This window comes from Cynocephalus volans, chromosome 1 (genome assembly GCF_027409185.1).
Source record: "Cynocephalus volans isolate mCynVol1 chromosome 1, mCynVol1.pri, whole genome shotgun sequence".
NCBI classification, from domain to species: domain Eukaryota; kingdom Metazoa; phylum Chordata; class Mammalia; order Dermoptera; family Cynocephalidae; genus Cynocephalus; species Cynocephalus volans.
The window spans coordinates 77598210-77621495 of NC_084460.1; the positions used below are offsets into that span (position 1 = coordinate 77598210).

Here is a 23286-nt window from a genome sequence, read left to right on the forward strand (position 1 = left end):
ATGTTAAGTTGCTTTTTACATGTGGAAAAGTTAGCCTGCATTTATTTTTAAATGCAGTTATTAAAACATTTTTGTATTCCCCATCAGTGAAAATTTTCAGTGTGAACAAATGGTGAATCACAATAAAAACAGTTCAGTGCTTATTTTCTGTAGGTTTTAGCAAAATATTTGTAAACCAACTACAAAATATTTATACATCAAGATGGCAGATTTACATAAAGACTGCAAATTCAATCTTTTCTCATTATCTCTGTTCTGAGAGCCATGCTTGTAACATTGGTAGAAAATGGACACTAGGCAACTGGTAGTAAAAGAAAAAAGAAGTCCATTCTTGACTGAAAAATTCAGGTACATTAGCCATTTGTTATTTTACGGTGGCCCCTTTTTCTCTTAATGTTCATTGTTATTTGTTGGCAAAATAAAAGTGCCTTAAGTTAAAAGTTTGTTTTGAGATCCATTAAACAAATCAGTATCAGTTCATAATGCACTTATTTACAAGTCCTTTTTTTTTTTTTGCATGTTCGTTGTAAATTTAATATTGTAAATGTATTCAAATTAATTTACATGCCTATGGCTGCCTTTGATTAAACTTCTTCCAAAAAAAACTCTGTCCAGATGTTCGATTTTATTTTAACTTTATTTCATGTCAGATTATTTGAATATAAGTTGTCGCATAATCACTGCCAAGTGGGTTCCTTGCTGTGCACTTGTATATCCCAGAATCGGAGGTCTGGGGGTTTTGAATGACTAGGGTGCCCCGGGGGGAAAGCAGCTCACTTTCATGCATTCTGCTTATACTTGCCATCGAGAGCAGGGAGTGGTCAGGCATTTCCCATGTGATTTCTGGCTTGGGAATTCCCAGGGCCACACAGCGGAGCTGAAAGGCCGCTCCTTTTCTTGTCAGGATGCTCCTGGGTGGGCGACTTGTAATTCGAGGAGGGTAGGCTACAATCGCTACTGGAACAGTAATCAGTGCGTGGCCAACGCTGTTTTGAGCTTTACAGATATAATTTCCTCTGTCATAAGCTGTTGCTTCTTTGATGACTAAGGTGCCATTTTCATGCAATATGTATTTTCCATTAGTTTGAGGCCTACTCATTACATAACCACTTGGCATAGTCCATTTGATATTTGGCTTAGGAATTCCATCAGATACACATTGCAGTGACAGAGATTCTCCACTGATCCTTCTTACTGTCCCTGGTGCATATGTAAGAATAACTGGCTTCTGGCCAATTTCTAATACGATTAATTTCTCAATATAGCCAACTGTGTTTCTAGCTGCACAGCGATATTTCCCTGCATCGTCCCGAGTTGTTTTATGAATGACAAAAGAACCATTTCTTGCTATCAGGTACTGAGAATTTTGTGGTCCACTGGAAAATCGTGTGCCATTTGGTAAAATCCACATTACTTCAGGTGGTGGGTTACCATCAACAGAGCAATTCAATGCTGTGGACTTTCCAAGCTGGGCAACTATTTTTTCATTAAATGGATTTCGGAACTTTGGTCTTCTCAGCATTTCCAGTACTTCTAATTGAACCACCAAAATGCTCTCTCCTCCTTCGTTCCGAGCCACACAGATAAACTCAGCTGAATCTGAAAGCCTCACATTCCTAATTTCCAAGGTTCCATTTTTATGGATTGTGATTCTGCTTCCATGGTATGGGGCTGTAAGGAAAATATTGTCTGGCATGATCCACATGATTTGAGGAGATGGTGTCCCTTCAGCTCTGCAGTCAAAGTGTTTTTTGGAGTGCCTCACGGCTGTGGCTTTAATAACAGTTTTGTTTGTATACAGACCATTGATTAATGGAGGTTTGGAGACAACATCCAGTTTGTACATTTTGGTGTCATCCCCACTGGGATTTCGGGCTACGCACATGTACTCTCCAGAATCGAGCAGTTTTACTCTGTTGATGGACAAAGACCCATTGGCATGAAATGTGTACCTATCATTGGAGAATGAAATCATGTCATTGGAAGGCAGCAACCAAAATATTTTTGGTTTGGGTTCCCCAGTGACCTCACAGTCAAGGACGGCTGTGTCTCCAACTTTGGTTCTCGTGTTGGTATCATGACCACGTCTTATCCGTGGCACAGCTGTTACAACTGTTAGGTGGACCTTCATTTCATCCTTCCCTAGGGTGTTCTGGGCATAGCAAGTATAATCTCCTTCCTCTGCTATCCCAACTTTGTTGAAATATAAGGTCCCGTTGTTGAAAAGGGTGTACCTCCTGGTCCTGTGGCCACTGTCATCGGCTTGCATTGCATTGTTTATCATCGTCCCATCGGGCAAACTCCATGATATCTCGGGCACCGGGGAGCCAGAAGCTTTGCAGTCAACTTGGAAATCTTTCCCATGGAGCACTTGCTTTGTAAAATCCTGCTTGTGGTCAATTTTGGCAGGTTTCAGTCTCAGGCTGACATGCATCAGTATCAGATTGTCCCCCATTCTGTTCCTTGCTACACACAAGTAGGCACCACCATCTTTTTCTGTTACTGATCCAATAAACAGGGATCCATTTGGGTAGACATGGACTCGGCTGCCTATTCTAAGAAGAAAAGAAACTAATTTGAGTGTACAGCTGTTAGCAGTAGAGGACGTTGTCTTATTTACATGGGAGTAGCACTCCTCCGCCCCTTAATCGAGTCATGATTAACCAAAATGTATATTTAAGGTGTACAGTGTGATGGTTTAATATACATATACATTGTGGAGTGATCACAATCAAGCTAATCAGCATATGCATCACTTCACACACAGGTTTTTTTTTTTTTTTTGTACTTACAATTAGCTTTAAACTTGCAATGAAAATTATAATCAGTACTAGTTTATTATCTTCTAAGCCATTTGCTGAAAGATGAAATTAACTGAACAGGTATAATTTAGTGCAAACAAGTAGTATTTCTCAGATGAACTTCAAATGAACCTCCTTTACATGGTAATTTTTAAAAAAATCATTTTAATGATGAGGGGAATGCTATAAATACTGGATTCTTAGACACCGCGACTCATTGACCATTTTACATATCAAATAAACTAATAGCTCCACAAAAATTATCATTTTGTCATACCAGTACGGAAGAAAATAACTTTAATACAAATTAACTTTCTCAGAAAAGATGCCAGGCTTATACTTTTAAAAAAGGTATTAGTAACAAAACAGTTATTGAATTATTTGGTTGGAAAATGAGTTCTACTTTATTATAAAGAGAAAGAATGCCAACATAAGACCTATTAGAAGCTTGCTGCAGCATTTGCCCTCTGGGCAGATGTGAAATGGCTCCTTGGTTTCTGCATTAGGTTGAACTGTGTGAAACACCATTTTTCTCCCTCAAGTGTGCAGCCACTGCACAGCCTGCTGTTACTATACTTAACCACCAGATGGCATATCTTTCCAGGTAAAAGTGTAGTTTTTCAGAATGACCAGTGGATACTGAATTGGTGCTGAAGCTGTGATGATAAAGGACCACCCACAGGTGAAAATGTATATGTATGTTTTTCTTAATTTCTGGCAGCTTGGGCTAAGTAGGTATACGAAACTGGAGAGAAAAGTGAGGACTGCTTTTCATAGCTGAACTGCTAGCCAAATCAAACAGCTTCAAGTCATTTTTATTCTTCAGCAAACACCATGAAGTATGGAGGGTACTGTATCTTTCATTTATTTATTTTTTCTCATGGGGAAGAAAATTCTCTGGCATATAAACCAAGGCAAAATCATCATAATGGATGCACTTAATAAAGGGAATGGAAATTGCCAGGTGCTTTGCACTGGTTTTTAAGTCTTAGAGTAGTTCTCCCATTATGCAGCTGAAAAAAACAGTTATTTAGAAAGATTTAATAACTTGCCATAGGCCACAGGACTGGTTCCCAAACCCTGTGTTTTTCACCATGCTACACTGCTATTACTTCCTCGCGCTTTCTAAAAGCACAGATTCTCAAACTTGTTTGCACATTAAAGTCACTGTGGAGTTTAAAATAATACTTATGGCTGGATCCCACCTCCAGAATTTTTGACTTAGTGTGGAGTGTGATCTAGGCATCAGGATTCTTAAAGATTTCCAGATGATAGATTGACGTGTGCAGCGGAGTCTAAGAACCACGGCTCTAAATGTTGGTTCTCAGTGCACTTCTTCCATCACCTGTATCAGAATTACATGAGGTCGAATTTAAGACCCATATTTCTCGGCTTCACTTTCCAGAGATTCTGATTCAATAGCTCTGGCTAGGGATCTAGGAATCACTGTTTAACAAACTTCCCAGGTGACTTATGAAAAATCAAGTTTGAGAACTAGCCTCAAATTTGTGCACCAAAATCACCTGGAGGACTTTTAACAACACAGATTGCTTATTAAAACACAGGATCAAAGCTTCTGATTCAATAAATTCTCAGGCAATACTAATACTATTGGTACAGGACTACCCTTTGAGAACCACTGACTGAGAGTGACACTCCCACCCCAAATCTGATTCAACTGGAAATTGTGATATATAAGGAGAGACAGAACTATAGCTGTTTCTTTTTATAAACTAATATTTTTAAGAGAGAATTTGCTTTTGAAAGAAGTTTTCCCTGAGTAAAAGAAATAGAATTCTCTATAAAGATGAATGCAGAGGCAGGCCATCTACAGCCTTTCCAAGCACTGCTGCTCAGACTTTATTTCCATATGATTCACCCAGGGATCTTTGTAAAAAGTGCAGATTTCTATTCAGTGGGTCTGGGGAGGGGCCTGACATTCTGCACTCGTATAAGCTCCTAGGTCATGAGGAACAACGTTCCAGAGGAAAGAAAACACAGTTCTGCACTGAAACAGGTTGTATAAGTTATGTTGAAAGTACTGGAAATAGACTAGCAATACTCTGAGTCTGGGACCATTGAAAATTCTCAGAAAAAGCTAGCTTTTTGGTTTAGCTGACAAGCAGGCTTTAAGAAACTGAACAAATTTTGCTTATTTGGGGCATGGTGGGGTGGACTTGGATCAGCATAGCTATGATGAAAATTTTCTCATTTTTAGAATCTAAAATAAATTCAAACTTGTAATGCCAAGAAGTGGGAAGAGTAAGGTTTTTTGTTCTATTTTGCAATAGAAGTGCCCTTTTTCCTTCTGTTGCCATGTTTAAAGCATCTAAATAAAGAATATTCTTGCCTTCTTGAGTAGGTAAGTTGCAAAATAATCATTGCAGTGCTCAGTTAGCAAACAAATTCTTTTTCCTTATAAAAGAAAAGAACGCAGTGCCTGTGGTGGGTCCCCTACAGTGTCTGCGATCTTACCACACTCTTTTGCATCTTTCACATATGAACAATCTTTCTGTGTTCCATAAGTATGTTCCCCAAACAAAATATAAATAGCTTGCCCAATTTCTTTGCTATTTAACTTTGAGGGATTTGTTGGAATACCTACTCAAGATTTATTCTGAGATGCTAATAATGCATTTTGGAATAATTTGCAGACTTTTAAGACATTTCCTTACATTTTTTCATAGCTCCTGATAAATGGTTTCTATTTTCTAAAATTGACCTAATGCCCAGTGAATGTTTTGGACATTGTCTTTACAAACTAAATTTTGAAATTTATCTGTTATTCCTATCACAGATGTGATGCTTTCTACACTTGCACTGGTTTCTGTGTGGCTAGTGAAAATTATATTCAAAATTACAAAAATAACGAGCAGTCTCTGGGTAAATGAGAATTATACCCCATGTGCTGCGGAATGTATTTTAAATGTGTTAATTTCAGAAAATAGAACTGGCATTCAACATTAATGAAATGCTTACAATAACTTGAAGATAAAAAAAATTAGAGGTGCTGATATTGTGAAATTAAATGCAAAAGCTCATACAGCATTGAAAGTATTTGATGCTATAATGGGTTTATGTGTAGTGGATAAAAAAATAACATGGTTTCTAAAGTTCACATTTCACAACTCAAGAATTTTAAAACTTTAAATCTGTACTAAGTTCAATTTAACATTTAGTCAGGTAATTTTGATGACTAATTATTTGAAAAACTTGAAGAGTAACATTTACTTTTGAATTAAAAATCACAAGTTAAATTCATTAAGTACCAACTCATTGTGAAACTAGAAAAAAATCTGCTCTTCAACTTCTAAGCATGAGTATAAATTCATATCCACTATGTATAATTTTTCCTGCATGGACATTTTCTATTAATGAATAAACATATACGTAAAATGGAAATGCTCATCCTTATCTTTTCCTGGCATATTATGGAAAATCATCACAAAGTCATGCAAATGGAAAAAATTAATAACTCATATGCTACAATTATTGCTTTTCAAAGATAGATTTCATCTATTCAGAAAACCAGCCATGAAATGAATACTAATGTGCTTACAGAAGAGCATACTAGAGAAAGCAGATCTATATATGTACTTGTCTGACCACATCAGAGGAAGGAAATCCTGAATGCATTTAACGTTGTGAAGGTCTTAATGTTGTGACTTTTCTAAAAGTACTTTGCAATTTTGGGAAAGAAGAAATTAAGTGCTGATTTTACTAAAGTTTAATATGTCTAATAGGAGACTTTGAAGAGTGAAATAATGGAGCTTTTCTCTCCAGAACTTCGACTGCATCACAGAAATTCCCTCCTTGTTTCTGGATATGGAGAGTATGAATACACTTACACAGTTACCATTTTAAAACTCACAGTATGGAGACAAAATTTTGATTCTGCTTTTAACTATACGAGAGTACTTTAAAAAGTTCATGGAACTTTTGAATTAAAAGATAATATGAATCCTTCTGTGAACTTTTTGAAGACCTCTTGTATAAACTCAAGATGTTGGCCCTTAAGAGTTAGGCATTTTTACGTTCAAATGACCTCAAGAGGATTAGGTTTCTTTAGAGAGGGGTGACTTTATGAGCAGAGTCTATGTGCTCTCTAAAACTGCTGCTAACCTTGCTGGAGCACTTTTTCCATTTCAGAAGTTGCACAGCTAAACAGCAGTAATTCCAACACAAAGGTACAGGTTTACCTGTGCCACTGGTCAACGACAGCCTTGGATGGTAATCTCCAGATTATTTTGGGTTTGGGCTCCCCAGTGGCTGAGCAGTTCAGTAGTAATTTGTCCCCCAAATTCACCTCAGTCCATTTCTGGGATGCAACTTCTATCCTGGGAGTGGTTTCTTGCTCTTCCATCGTAAGTGTTACCACCCTTCTCTCCGAGCCAGTGGAACTGGTAGCGATGCATTCGTAAGTTCCCCTGTCTGAAGAGGCTATGTTTCTTATATACAGAGTCCCATTTGAAAATAAGATCAACTTGGGGTTGGTAAACTGTAATGGTTTCACTTCAGTGCCATCAGAGAGGACCCAGTAAACACTGGGCTGAGGAGTTCCTCTTGCAGTACAGGGCAGTTTCAAGCTTTCACCCCAAGTCCCTACAATGACTTGCCGCTTTTGCTCTAGAATAATAGGTGGGGCTGCAATGACTTGCATTTTAATCAGCAGTGAATCCTGGCCAGCTGGGTTGCTGGCTATGCATTTGTAAAAGCCACGGTCATAAATGCTGAGATTGCGGATGACCAGTGTTCCATCAAATGTCACCAGGGCCTGCCTGTTTCCCTGGGATGATTCTGAGACCACTGTTTGGTTTGCAAGAATCCAGGAAATCGTAGGGCTTGGCCTCCCTTCTGCTCTGCATTTCAGTTCCACAGTGTTTCCAGAATGAACTGTGATCTCTTTGGTACGTCTCTCCAGGATCCTGGGAGGATAGGAAACCACAGACAAGGTGACATGAAGGCGGTCTGTGCCAAACAGATTGGATGCCAAGCACAGGTACTGTCCACGGTCCTGAATGTCCACCCTCTGGATGGACAGGGTGCCATTGGGGAGCACCTGGAACCTGCTATTCTGTTTCCTTTTAGACAAATCAAGTCCTGATAAGAAGAAAGAAATTTATGCCATAAGTCATCAAAGTTTAGATTGAAAACATAAAGCTATCTTTGTGTTGGGCTACTGAGAATACATTTAAAATTAAAATTAAGACACCTAGTCCTAAAATTGCTAAAACTATTCCTGGATTTTTTAATTCATAATTTTAACACAGTATAACATAATTTTAACTTAACAATTTTAATTTAAAAGCCAGAGGATTCAATAATGACCATCCTCTCTTTTTAAAATCATATTTCTTTGGATCTGCTTTCAAAGCATTACAAAAAAAAGTTCTTAACATATGTTTTAAAACCTAATGAACAACAACAACACCAAAAAGATGCAAATGTCAAAGGATAATATTAACAGTTTATTCATCTTGGAGAAACTTGAAAATGGTATTGATTCTTGGAGAAACTTGAAAATGGTAACCCTGAAATATAACACAATTTTTTCCTTGTTTTATAGCCAAAGAAGACTAAGTGTAAAGAAACAGTTTCAAATACCTGATGAGACTCTGGTCCAGTGGATGGTGGGGAGGGGATTTCCAACAGCCTCACAGGGAAGAAAGGCATCTGAGTTAGCTGAAACAGTAAAACTTGCAGCTCTTCCGCCAACTATTCTGGGCTTTTCAAATATATTCCTAGACAAGGAGTCAAAAGGAAGGAGTTCGGAAGTTATTTTCTGAACTGGTTTCTCATCAAAGCCACTCTCTTTTGCATTCTTCTGTCCATCCCAATTTGAGGCATGGGTGGTGGTCTCTGGTAAGTCTACAGCGGGCGGCATGCTTACTATTGGCTTTTCACCCTTTTCAGCAATTTCTGGGTATGACTTGTGCCAAAATTGGTTTTCTGACCAGAGAGAGGGAGACAATTTAGAATTCTGTAATTTAGCTGGTGTTAGTGCTGGCATAGGAGTAGAACGTAACAGATTAGAGTAGATAGAGTAAGTGGTTCCAATGGTGGATGTGGCATTTGGGCAAGACTTGGGAGACTCTGCAGCCTCTGCTACTAATTGCTGTGGTTTAGGATTGTGCTTTGCAGATTCATGTGACTTGACCATTGTGTTAGTCATTGTCCTGAAAATGGGAGTTACTACGTTGTCAGTAACTGCACTTTGAGTGAAGGGAGGGGAGATGGGGATTGGCATTACAGTGGCACTGCTGCTCAGGAAGGGTGGCACTGTCGAGTGTCTCATGATTGTTTTCCTAGTTGTGGTACTTTGGTGTGATTTGCTGGACAAAGTTGTTTCAGAAGCAGTTGTGCTCTTCAGAGTCTCAGTACTCACTTGAAGTAGTTCTTTAGTTACGTCTGTCAGATTAAGAGTTCTTGAATGAAGAACAATTGTGTTCAAAATTCCATTTGTGTTTTCTAGGGAGGAATGAGTAAAAGCAGAGACGCTGGGATTGATCGAAGGTTCAACTGTGGTTGGAACAGAAGGTGTCATAGCAGTGGGTGTGGTGAAGCCAGAACTCTGGCCTGGAGAGATGTTTGGGTCATTCGTGTCCTTCTGAGGCTCCTTTTTCCTTTGTACTTTTTGTGCCGTGGGACTCGCTGTTTGGGTTTTAGAGATAATGACAGATGCAGGGGCAGTAGGAGGAGTTGCCAGTGTGGCTGTTTGCATTGATAGGAAGCTTGTAATACTTGATTCTTTGCTTGAGATACTAGGAAGTGTGGGGTAGAGAGTGGGGAAGGGCAGCAGCTCCTTCATTGTTGGGAAGCTTCTAGAACTTTGTGTTTTGGTGGAATTGTGGTGAGGTGTAGGCAGTGTTATAGAGGGAATTTGCACCATGCCTGCTGGGAGGGTTGTGAAATGGAAGGGGGAGACTTTATCTGTGGGTAAAGCAGGAGATATTTTAGGAAGCATCATAGTTGTGCTTTTTTGTAAACCAAATTTAAGCTGATTTCTTGATCTCTCTTTTTGGTGACGGCTATTTACAAAGATCTGATGCCAGGGAATTTTCCTTCCTGAAAATCTTGTAATGGCTATAGTAGTAGGCATTGATGGCTTGGTGATGGGACCAGAAAGGGGCGATGTAATGACTGAATCTCCTTTAGCTTCACTGATACCAGATGCACTTGGGTAACCAATATTTGTTCCATGAGCTTTTTCCATAGATATGGAAGCTGGGGCTTGAGTTATGACTGCAGCAGTTGGAGTCACTTGGGTACTCTCAGCACTGAAATATTTTATTGTGAGTGTTGTTTTCTCAATGTCTACATTTGGTTTATTCTCAAATAGCAATGATGGATTCTGGACTAGAGTTGTAGACTCTTCTGATACAGCTCTGGCAAGGTCAGCTTTGGAAAGGGTGAAGGGGGAAGAACTTTGAAAAGACAAAGTCGCTGTAGCAGTGCTGAGTCTCTCTCTGGGAGGACATGACGGGCACATCACATTGAACTCTGTGGCTGAAAATGCAGTAGAGCTTCCTTTGGAAAAATCTCTGGATGTTGGCCTCACAGAGCCATATCTATGCCTTCGGAGAATCGGAGTTCTATATGGGCTGATAATCTGTCCCCTGCCCCAAATTTTCCTCCTTCTCCCAAAGCGTCTAGACAGTGGTATGTTAACTGTACTGTTTCTAGGAATCTGAAGCTGAGGATGAGCAGCAGTGTGTGGATCTGAAGGGAGCCCAGAGGTGCTCGGTTTCTGAGTAGTGTGAGAATAGAAGTGAGTGCTCCTGGGCTCAGGTGTTTGTTGACCGTTCGTGGTATTTACTGACTCCAAGCATAGGTCAGCTTTGTTGTTAGGGCTACTAAGCATTTTGACATTGACGTCTTTGATCACAGTCCTCACTGTGACTGGGGGTGCACTGTTGAAAGGCTCTCTCCTCCCCATCTGGTCAGCGTCCTGAAATTCAGTCACTCCAGGTAGTAGTGGGAGGATAGTAGATGAATTTTGATTGGTTGTCCCATGCATTTTGCTTGATATGGTTGGGTTTGTATTCTCTGATATGGTTGTAGTTTTAATAGCAATAGAGAGTTTGAAATCTATCGGTTTTTCAGGTGGTAGTATTTGTGGACTCACAATTGGAGAGACTTCTGTGCCAGAAGTTGTATTTGTCACAGGGCTATCAGATATTGTTCTGGAATCAGCAGACACTGGCCTTGCAAGAACATTCGAAGCTTTAGTTGCCAGGATCATAAGTTCCTCATCTGGAGGGAGCATGGCTGAAGAGTCTTCTTCCTCACCAGGTATTTTCAGGAGGTGGGTGGCCGGCGAAGGTGGCCTTACTGTGGCATTTTCTCGTTTCTCTGGCACAGTATTCTTTTTAGCTTTCTCCAAAAGTGTTGCCCAGTGCTGTGGGTCAATTCTACGAGCAGAGGGAAGGAAGTGTCTCCTGTGCTCCCTAAAACGTCGATTTGTTGACTCTTCACGTTGCTGGTGTATTAACTCCTGAGAGCTGTGCTTCCTACTTGTGCTTGAGACCTGTTTTCCAACCTCAGCTCCCACTGGAGCAGATGTAGGGGGTTGTACAGCTGGTGGAAACTTAAGGTGAGCAGTGGGATTGGGCTCATCAAATCCAGACCCATCTGTTTCTTCATGATGCTCCACTGGCCTTTGTCCTTTTATTTTGACTGAAACTTGGAAAATCAAAAAATCGACCCCTGACGGGTTGGCTGCTATACAGCGATAATGACCTTGGTCTTTTGGGGTGACCTGTAATATTCTTAATGTGCCATTACTAAGAACTTGCTTGTCTCTAGAGGACTGATAGACCACAGTGTTTTCTGGAAGAACCCAGCTAATAGAGGCATCTGGGATACCAGTAGAATGGCACGGAAGGTCAAGTGTTTCACCAGTGAAAACTGTGCGACGAACCCCATTTTCGTGATAGGCTTCTACACTGGGCTCCACCACAGTTATCCTGTAGGTGAGAATATCTGCATCATCGTAACTGGTGCTTATGCAGTGATACATGCCTGTGTCAAAACTATCAGCCATCTGGAGCTCCAACTTTCCATTTCTGTCTATTAGGACTCGTCCATCCTCACTCACATAAGGGGCTCTCACTTTACTCCCATCAGCCAGAAGCCACTCCAAATGTGGGGTGGGGTCACCGTGGCTTGGGCAGTTCAGGTCAACAGTCCCTCCTACCAAAACAGTGCGTTCCAGTTTAGTATTGTTGTCCCTCGAGATCATGGTCCATTTGTGTTTCACTGGCCTCGTCTCTGCCCTTGGTAAAGTGACTTGTGCGTTACTGGAGTACCGGATCCATAATGTGCCGAGCGTGGTGGCAGTTCTGTTTAGCTGCAAGGAAATTTGGTTTTGCATTAACCAAGAGGGATCTGCTCTGAGATCAGCCTTTATGTTACTAAAAGTGTCTTCAGGATTAAGAGCTACCTGTTTATATTTGTAACAGAGCTGTGGTGTGTCAGTGAGCGAGTGGCTCCTTTCTAGTATCAGAGCGGAATCACTGTACAAAGCCAGAAGCTGCCACACTGACTGAATGTGGCTGTAATCTATGTTGCACAGCAGAAATGTTGAAAATGACGTATTTAGCATGATGTGGTCATTTTCTTCAGTGAATGTAATGGGTGATGTCCTCGAGGGCTTTTGGATACTGCAGACCATGTTAGCTTCATTTCCAGAGTGATCTGTCATATTCAAAGTGAGGGAGCCTAAGGGTGCTATGAAGTCCTGGGGAGAGATGGAGGTAGAATCACCATCTTCCGGAATAGTCAGGTTCTTTGATTTCAGGGATGTGTCGATGGTGGGCTTGGCACACAGGAAAGCTGCCGTGGGGGCCACAGCTAAGGGCTTGCCTTTAGAGGTCCTGGGGTTCATGCAAAGGGGACATTGCTGAGGACCGGAGGGGCTTCTGTCTTTCTTGCATTTTATTACACCTCGGAAAAAAAATAGTTGAATTATTACCATTTGTAAACTTTTTATGAATTAATATTTGAACATTTTGAAGAATTAGCTTTTGCTAGAATTTGAAACAATTTGGAAATTTTAGTGTTTAACAGAAAATTTTCTATGTATTTCAGCTCTGAATCTATTTCTAAAAAAGATATTGTCTGTATATCCTGCTACAATACAATATGCCTAGGCACAAGGATTTCATCTGTCTTATTTACTGCTGTATTTCCCATGCCTAGAAAATGCCTGATATACAGGTATAGTTGGTACTCAGTAAATGTTAGTTGAATCAATCATTTCCTTATCTCAGGAAGCAAAATGATGTGCTCATGTGTGTCACTTTTTATTAACAGCAACTTAGTTCTATTTCTTCATTTTAATGTTTTAAGACAGTCGTAGAACTTCATTGTCCTTTAAAAGATAACCTGTTAGATAAATGATCATTTATAAGTCCTTGGATATAATTAAAAATCTAAGTTTATTTCCATTACCCAAAAGAACATTGACTGAATTACAAAGTTTCTTGACCTGGTCAGGCTTAGTGGCAATAGAAATGGGGAGAAACAGATGGATGTGGGAGATAATGAAGCAGGTAGAACCAATCAATAGGTGAGGATTGATAGAATATAAAGGGTCAATGAGAAGAAGAGTAAAGGAGACTCAGGTTCATGACTTTTATAACTGGATGGCCGATGGCCCCATTGGCTAAGATAGACTCTCTGGAGGAGGATCAGGCCCAGTGGGAAGGGAAGAACATTGTGCAGAGGCAGTGGGACAGCCCATTGAAGATCTGACGTTCTGATGGAGTCAGAAGCTTGCAAGTCTTAAAGCACTAGGACCAGTCTAAGCCTTTCCAAATCATAGAAGCTTCCTCAGGTATTTGGATATCTCATACCTGGACATTTAAAAACACTGCTTTAAAATGGCTGGTCACTGGAATACTTGATAAGAGGTTAGTAGACTGAATGTTCCCATCCCCCAAATTCACTGAGGCTTGAATTGTGTCCCCCAAGTTTTATGTATTAGAAACTTGGCCCCCACTGTGACTGTTAAGAGGGTGGGAAATGCTATTATGGTAATTGAAAGGTGAGACCTTGGAGAGGTGATTGGATTGTAGGACTGTGCAGTAGTGAATAGATTAATAATGGTGGTCAGGGGCGTGGTTCTGGGGGCTTTAAAAGGAGAGTGAATGAGGAGGTTGGTTTCTCTAGTTTGCTCTCTCTGCTCCACCATTTCTGCAATGTGATACTCTGCTGTCACTGTCATGACCACTAAGACCCTCACCAGATGTGTTCCCTGGATTTTGGACTTCCTAGCCTCTGAAACTGTAAGCAATAAATTTTGTTTTCTTATAAATTACCCAGTTCCAGGTATTTTGTGATAAGCAACAGAATTGGACTGATACAAGAGATATGGTTTTTCCTTACGTAAAATGCAGCCTGGGGCATCCGTGTTGTTTCATGGAGTGGCTCTGATACGTGCATTAGACACAGCATTCAATAGAAGCACACACTTCGTAGAAGGTATGATTTTTGCCAGAATGATTAGACAGGGTCAGACTGCCTTCCCACTTGTGCACATTTCCTCTTAAAGGCTTAAAAAAATCACTCTGACCAAGGACTCCAGACTCTAGTGTGTACCTCAGTGTGACACATAATGTCACAGATATCTGGCTAGTCAGCATTCTTTTGCAAATTTTATAGTCTAAACCTAAGCACAGGAAGAAGCTGGCAAGACTGAAAACTCTGAGCCATTATAAGAGGTTTCTCCCAGTCACCCCCTGACAATAAGCTGCATCCCTTTATGTACTCACCAATTCCCTGGGCTCAGATGCTGCAGAGAACATGGAAGACTTCTGGCCTAATGAAACCTCATCACGGAATTATGCTCGCATCTTGGTATGCTTATTATTGTTTGCACTGGATCAGAGTTAGCAGGCTTCTGACAAGTATTTTGCCTCAAATGCAAATCTGATCATGTCACTTTCATTCCCTCCAACACACTAGATTCATCTCACGGAAATGCTTTCTCTCCCTCAGCCCTGCCATGCCCTGCAGGCCTGGGCACTCCGTGTTCCTTCTGCGCCTCTTACACTTGCTGTCCCACACGCTGTCTTCCATCACCGCCTAACTAGTCACTAACCGTCTTTCAGGACCCAGCCTGAGCAGCACTGCTTCGGGGTGGGCTCCCTGCCCTCTGTTCTCCTGGCACCTCTCCCTTCTCCTGTCCTGCCCTCATCACTCACTATTAGAATGACTTGCCTAGTTGTCTGTCTTCCTACAAGACTGTAAACTCTGTACTCGTTCTGTGTGCTCCAGCCCTGGCCAGGGACGCTCAGGAAAGATCCATGGAAGGAAGGAAGGGAGGGAGGCTAGCCTAAGCTTCAGACCATCCTTTTTCCACCTATTAACTTATAAATCAAGATGCGTCTTACAATTGAAGGTATTTTACCATAGCAGCTGGCCAGCTCGCAGTCTTAATATAGCTGTCACCTCCTGTACACTCACACATATTGTCTTAGCTATTTACATTGTTTTCTCTTTAGTTATGTCACATGTGTTGTTGACACTATATATATTGTTTGCCACTTAAAATGTTTTTAGGAAGATTACACTATGATTTGGCATTAAAACAAGAAGCTGTTATGTACTTAGAAAGGTGTGGAAAAAGCAGCAGGACATAAATTTAATATTCATGAAATCTTTTGTCAGAGAAATGGCCATAAATCCATATTTTATAGAAAAGCAACACCAAGAGCTTTATGGAACCGAGAATGGAAGACACCCACAAGCAGACAAGTAGGCTCTGCATTTGACTGCTGACACGTGTGCGCAAGGACTGCCGGTCCCACGCGGGGCACAGCAACTGCAGGCGCCAAGAACTGCCACACTCTCGGGACGGGTGAAAAACTTCAAAGTCTAAGAGGCTGAGGTGGCCGATTTGTGGGTCTTGTAGGATTATCACTAAGCCGTCTCTGTCAAAGGGAGAACACTTGATAATTTAGACGTGACAGAAAGATGTTAGCCTTAGCAGGTTTGTCTAATTATTTCACATATGTGTATATATGTATGTGTACATATGACATAGGTGTGTGTATGTAGATGTGTATATGCTGTGTGTGTGAAAATATATATACCCACACACATACATATTTATATTTATAAAAGTTTGGGACGTTAAAACCATAGGTAGATGGTGGGTGGTAGGCTCATTTGTATTCACCATCAAAATTGCTATTTAATTGATAAAAGTTTAGTTTAATAAATATGATTGAGTACCTGCCGTGCTCTAGGCATTTACAATAGCAGGGCTAGGGATAGATAAATTAGACATGGAAAAGACAACAGATATCTAGCACTAGTAAATATAATAAAATGTTATCCTTCCAAGGATGGAAGTGAAGGCAAACTACAGAGGTGGTGACATGACTGTTCCCACATGGTGGGGGCAGGTGGAGGAGCAGCTGGGTCCCCCAGAAGGGGGAATGCTGAGCTGAGTTTGTAGAATGGGGGCTCATCAAGCAGAACGGGATGGAAAGGGCTCCACGCAGGGCAGCAGCCAGGATGAGGTGGTTAAGGGGCTTATGGTGTAGTTCAGAGTCCTTAGAGCAGAAAGTGCCTGTGTGTCTGGGATGGAGAGGGGCTGAGGGCTGGGAAGGAAGGCAGGGGGGCTAAGCACAGGCAGGGCCACACTAAGGGAACCTGGCATGTGGACTAAAGGGTGTGGGCTCTATTATCTAGGATAGGGGTCTGCAAACTTTTTATGTACAGCGCCAGATAGTAAAGATTTTCAGTTTTGTGGACCATAGGTCTCTGGCACAACTACTTGAAACACAGTCACAGGCAGATGCATTAAGAATTCATTATCCCTGAATTATTATTATCATTTTCTCTCCAGCTAAATTACCGTGGCCTCTTCACATACTAATAAAACACCTCCCGGCTGGTGTCCTCCATTTAATGAGGACAAAGAAACAGCATAGATACCTGGCTTCTCCTGTATCCAGTCAGACAACCACTTTAGATGGCAATCACAGGTCCACGGGTTCCCATGCAGATAAAGGCTTTCTAGGTCAGGCATGTAGGAGACCGTCTCCTGAGGGAGGGAGGTCAGGAAGTTATCAGACAAGTAGAGGTACTTAACGAAAGATGTTTTAAATATCTGGAGGTAGCGCAAAGAGACAAACGTATCTGGATGGAGCTTTGTAAGCTGATTTCCCTCCAAGTGCACCAAGCGGAGAAAGGTGAGTCCGTAAAAAGCCTCTGGGTTTATAAACTCGATATTGTTGTGGTCCAAATGCAAGCGTGTCAAGCTCCTGAGGCCACAAAAAGTATCTTTCTGAAGTTTTCGGACTTTGTTATAGCTCATTTTTAAGACCTAAGAATAAAAAGAAAAACATTTATTTTGTCAAAAGAATTTTCACAAGAGGGAAAAGTGTATCAATAATAAATGTTATGTTCGGATTAATCCAACGCAATGTGTATACCTTGTTTGGATCCTAACTCAAAGAAATTAGTTTTGGATTAAACATGACAATATCAGAGAAATTAGAACACTCATCAACTTATTGGTTTTACAGAGGTATTGCTGAAATTGTAAGATATAATAATAATTGTGTTTTTTTAAAAAAATCCTTGAACTTTGATATCTATGTTGAAGGACATACAGATGAAACATGGTAACTTGGATTTGTTTCAGAACAATTCAGTGGCTTGGAGAGTAGTGGGTGGGCTGCAGGTGGGACAAAATTTGTCATGTGTTGCTAACTAGGAAGCTGGGTGATGATACACCGGGCTTCATTGTACTGTCCTCATTACTTTTGAATATGGGTGAACATTTCTATAACAAGAAGGTTTAAAAAAATAACGTGGTATTTCAAGTAAACTTAAGAATCTTAATTTTTCATGGGAGAGTATATATCGATTTTGTTTTTTCACACATTTATATTAGCTAATAAATATATAATTATATTTATATTTATATTGAGTTACATCAATAAGAGATATAATTCACATGCCATAAAATTTACCTTTTTAAAATGTACAGTTCATTGTTTTTTAGTATATCCACAGAATTGTGCAACCATCTCCACTAATTTTAGAAAATTTTCATTACCCCCAAATAAAACCTGATAGACATTAGCGGTCATTTCCCTTCCTCCTAGCCATAGGCAACCACCAATTTACTTTGTGATTAGTGATCATAAAATATGTGATCTTTTGTGTCTGGCTTCTTTCACTTAGCAAAATGTTTTCAAGAGCCATTCCTGTTGTAGCATATATTACCCCTTCGTTCTTTTTTATTGCTGAACATTTCATTGTGTGCACGTATCACATTGTGTTTATCAGTTCATCAGTTGATGGACATTTGGGGCATTTGAAACTTTTTGGTAATATGATTTTAATTGACTTGAGTTAAAATTAAAATAATTTTGAATATTTCAATAGTGCTTGGGTATTCGCCAATTACCTTTCCAATTACTAGTTTTGAATATACTCTTTCTCCCAGAAAGAAAAGCAAACAAATGCTAGTAAAAGGAATGATTTCTCATCATATTTTACTGACTTGGTCTAAGCTGTCATTTCTGTCAAAGATGCTTTTCTGGAATGCCAAGTTCCCAAATAAGCAAGGAATAATTAAATTGGCAACATAAAAGAACTTTGTCCCGAATATTGCCATGGAGTACAATCTCAAACTCAGCATTCCTCAATATCTTTTGCAAACCTGACAAAAGAATAAATATATGTGGAGAATTCCATGAAGGATATGCAATGCATGTAATCCTCTAAAGACACATTTCAGATAGAGCCTGATTAAGCCAAATCAACAGAGTCCCATAACTACTCTATATTCTGTTACTCCCCACCACAGGTGAAACCTCCATTATACAGCTCTGGTATGATGTCAAAAGGCTCTCTGCATACGAGGGTACTTCAAAAAGTTTGGGAAAAAAAGAACTAAAAGATCATATGAATCTTTTCATGAACTTTTTGAAGACCCCTTGTACTGGTACTTTATCACTGATAAAAATATTATTGATAATTAATTTTATTATACTTGTAAGATATCTCTATCTGATTTAAACTAGACATGGTTGTGCTCTTCCTGAACAGTACTTTTATTTTTAATTTTTTAAAATTGAGTAGATATCAGGTATTGTGAGCTTCTGGAAAGCTTCAAGTCCTACTCATAACAGGCATAAAGGTCTCTACATATACTTTCCCTATATTCCCTTATTCTTATCCCTAGTCTTGTTTTACCTTTTATTTTCTCACTGACTTATGTGATCATTTCTACAATATTTTATGCATTCTTGGAGTCCCCATAACTTTTTTTAAAAAACTGGAATAAGGCAGAGCATAAACAAGAAAGTAAATGAAGTGAAACTGAAAAAAGTATATTGATTTATAGCAAGTGAATGTCTGCCTAAGATAGGCATAATTTTTAGGAACCACATTTGATTTTCATATAAACATGACTACAAGTAGCCTTTTAAATTAAATTTTAAAGGTTTAGTAACCCCTGGGTATTTATTCTTTTTTTTTCCTATTAGGTTGAGGTATGAGAAAACTTGCCTCTGAATTTTCTTATTCTAATTTCCACACATTGTTACATTAAAAAAGAAATCAGTTCTTTGACATTTTCCCTTGACATCTGCTTCTCATTTACAGAATGTTTATTTTTGGATTCTGTAGGAATGGGCAGCTTTTGGGGTGCATCTCCCAGGTCTCAGCTCACCTCTCTCACCCTCACCTTCCTTCCACTGGTCTCACCTGTAAAGCCTGCAGATCCGAGAAGGTCCTGTCGGGGACCGTGTGAATGCTGTTGCTGTGGAGCATGAGCAACTCCAGTCTGTTCAGACCAGAAAAGTCTGTTTCCTTCAGTCTCACCAAGCTGTTGTACCTGAATTAAAAATGTCATTCTAGTCATAAACTGAGTCTGTCAACTAAAGTTCAAATGTCAAAGCAAAAACACACACACACAAGACACCCCAATGCCTCTCTTGTTTTACCTGTGCTCTAGGGAGATAATCAAAAGCTTGACATATTATTGAAATTCATCACATGCCACAGAAGGTCCATTCTCCACCCATTCCTCGCAGTCTCAGCTACAGTCGCCCACTTCCCATTCCCAGAACTTGCCACATTCCCTTCTCATTTTTAAACTTTTATGTTATGCTCTTCCTGCAGGTTGGAATGTCCTTGACTTTTTCCATCTGTGAACACTCTTAAAACACAGTCCACTCTTTTGTGACACTGTACAAGGTGGAATTCATCAGTAGTTGTTAACTAGCTTTGGGCTTCTGGTTTGGGTATGATGATGAACTCAGGAACTTAGTGGTTGTGCAACCCTAGATAAGATCAGTAACTTTTCTGTGCCTCAGTTTCCTCATCTGTGAAATTCAGATAATAGAACCCACTCCAAAGGGGTTATGAGGATTACATGAATGAATACATGTAGAGTGTTTAGCCCAATGCCAGCACCTAGTACGCACACAAATAACGTTAGCTATGATTATTAGTGACTGTTCTCAAGACATGCTGTATGCTTTATTACAGTTCTTATTAAATTATACTAATTATACAACTGTCTTCTCTCTTTAACTATAGCTTTCAGGAGTGAATAATGTGTCTTGTTCATTGTCCCTAGTGCCAACTATTGTTTGTGGCACTAGCAGGTGCTCACTAATGTCACATAAATGATGTTAAGTCCAACTGTAGGTGCATTCACACACACATTTTTTTCATGAAACTTTGAAATAAAGTCATCTTTTGGCAGATTTAATTAGGCATGCATTTTAAATAAGTACGTTTGTATTGAAAGAAGGGCCTTACAAACGGATATAGCAGACTTTTTATACATATCTTTTATATACAGGAGGACACTTCCAGTTGCCTTGTCATCTCTTATGATATATCATAACCCTGACTGTTAACTGTTAAGCATATAGCCAGAATGTAGCTTCTCTACAATCATGGGCTTCCAAAGCTACCAAGAGGGACTTTGGGTTCTAGAAGAACTTTCTCCTAGAAAAAACTTTACCAGAAAAAATTTCCTCATTGCCTTATCAAACTTAAGATCCTCATGAGTTCACGTCAAAAGAGAAATATGGTTAAAACATTTGTTAATTACCCAAAGTCACAGATGTTTGGGGGACAAGTCACCAGTACGATTGATCCCTCTTTGAGAAGGGGATAAGACAGGGCCCCACGCACCCTAAATTGATGCGTTCCACATTGGGTGGGATGCCGTCTGGGATGGAGGTCAGGTACCGGAAGGTGCAGTGCACCTCTGAAGGCACATAACAGGCACAGCGGCGAGGACAGGCCCTGACCCCAGGGGTGGCCACCAGGCAGATCACAGCGAAGGAGAGTAGCAAGCAGGTGATTCTCCTGCCTTCCACCTTCATCCTGAAAAACATCACACCTTGGAGTTCTAAATATGCTTCAAGCAAAGTCCCAGGACCACCACACACAGTAACCTGGGAATCTGGAAGACCTTCCCTCAGGGCATAAGTGGCCAGTTTCATTCATACCTTTTGTGGTGAAATGCACGCTTTACAAAACCATAGTGTGTGCTGGCCTCACGCCGAGCTTTATGATCACGTGGAACATTTACTGTTGTGAAAATTTCTTCACAGCTTCTCATGTCTTAATGGAAAGCAGCAATCCCTACCACTCAGGGACTCACTGGCAAGAAAAACTGGGGACTATAAAGAAGATACTGTGACAACCGAAATATATAAGGCCGAGTTTCCTGTTTATAAATTAGTTCTTTTAGAATAATCTTCAAAAACTGACTATAAAAGTAATACATGGGCATCACAATTTGTAAACTGTAAATAAGTAGAAAAAAATTACTCATAATCTCACCACTCAGATATAGTCATTTACATTTTGCTATATATTTCTTTCCAGCCTTTTCATATATTATCTATTTATGTATATGTGTATATATATCTATGTGTGTATGTATATATATGATCAGACTTAATTTTGTAACACATTTTATCACTTAATGTATAATGTGTGTTTTTTCATTTTATTAAACCTTCCAAAATATTTTTAAGGGCTGCAGTAATCCACTGGAAGGGTGAATAAATCTCTTTCTAACATGATCTCAAGTCCTTGCCAAAAAAGACACATTGGACACTTCACTGCCAAGTAATGACCACAGGCAACAGTAACTGACCAGCTGAGAGGACTTGAGCCTTGGACCTGTGCTGTGGTGAGCTCCGCTGACCCCTGCAGGCACGATGCTGTCCGCTTTTGCTCTGCTCAGAACATCCCTCTGCCTCTTTCCTTGGTCCCTGCTCCTCCTCAGCTCTGCCATGAGAGTGGGGGAGCATAACCAGGGAAGAAATATGCTCAGCTTGTGGGAAAAATGACATGTTACCCCCATGGCAAGCCCAGGGATCTAAACCTAATTCTTTCCTGTAGTTCAGAACATCCAAGGGTTGAAATAAAATCTTTATTATGCTTTTCTGAGAAAAGAGACCTTCATAATTTATAAATCTCAACGTTTCTTGGAATAGAATTGCTTCTTTTGGATCCTACCAGCAACCATCCTTTAGCTATGAACTACGCTAGAAATAACAGAGATGCTCAATTGCTTGCCTCTTTATATAGATATACAGATAATAAAATTATTAGAATTTAGCCCAAATTAAAACAGTATAGGATTAAGCACCTGATACAAAAATTTTACATGCGCTTGTATGATTGGAGACAGCATTTCCACAGTGTTGTCATTAGATAAGCAGAGAAAGGAACAGCAGGATGAAGGTAATTCTCTTGTTCAGCTAAAAATAGCAGTTCTGGTTATGCCCACCTGAGAGTCATTTAAAAGAGAATCAGAAGCATAAAAGATCTATGGATAATGGATTCACACAAACTTAAATCTGAAAATGTACACAATGATATAGGAATTGACAATACCTGGCTCTTCTGGTCCTGAATCCTCTTGTGACACAGGCAGAGACCAGAAAATCTTCCCAACAAATGGCAAATTGTGTCCAAATCTGAGGAAAACTTCTCTGCTGCGAAGCGAGCAAACGTCTGCGCTGCGTCTTCCTGGCGTAGGGCTGGGGAGCACTTCTGTGCAGAGGGACACGGGCCACTTGCACGCCTCCGGAGTCCACGGCCCGAGTGCAGAGTGTTCCAGAAGTGCGCCTTTATTGTGACTGCTGTTGTTTCGGCAACGTGCAGGCTTTCTAGTCTCCTCTCTGCTCCCTCAGTTGTGTGCTTTAGTTCTCCTCGAATGTCATGTAACGGTTACTGTCACTCCCTTTTGCCCCCAGGTCCCAGGAGCTTCTCTTGGGATTGTCGTTTCGTGCAAATCTGTCATAAGGATCTCCACCTCCTGGTTATCTTTCCTCAGTGAGTTTTTCCCCGGCGTCCTTTCTTGAAGAATTGATTTTGTCTCCTTTGCTTGCGTCCCCTGTCTCCCTCCCTTGGCGCTCCCGCCCTGCTCCCCGCGCGGTCCCGGGGGGGCGCGCGCCGCCGGCTGTCCCCAGCTCAGCGC

The 23286-nt window shown here is 40.3% G+C and overlaps 1 protein-coding gene across 1 annotated transcript; it reads right to left on the minus strand.

The window, feature by feature from the left end:
• Nucleotides 1-646: 646 nt before the first annotated feature.
• Nucleotides 647-21172, minus strand: IGSF10 (immunoglobulin superfamily member 10). Its single transcript, XM_063087298.1, has 6 exons — nt 20979-21172; nt 19536-19665; nt 16749-17139; nt 8406-12746; nt 7001-7901; nt 647-2555 (listed from the first exon to the last, which is right to left on the minus strand). Exons 1-6 carry the CDS (start codon nt 21170-21172, stop codon nt 647-649), a joined length of 7866 nt encoding a protein of 2621 aa, XP_062943368.1.
• Nucleotides 21173-23286: the final 2114 nt, after the last annotated feature.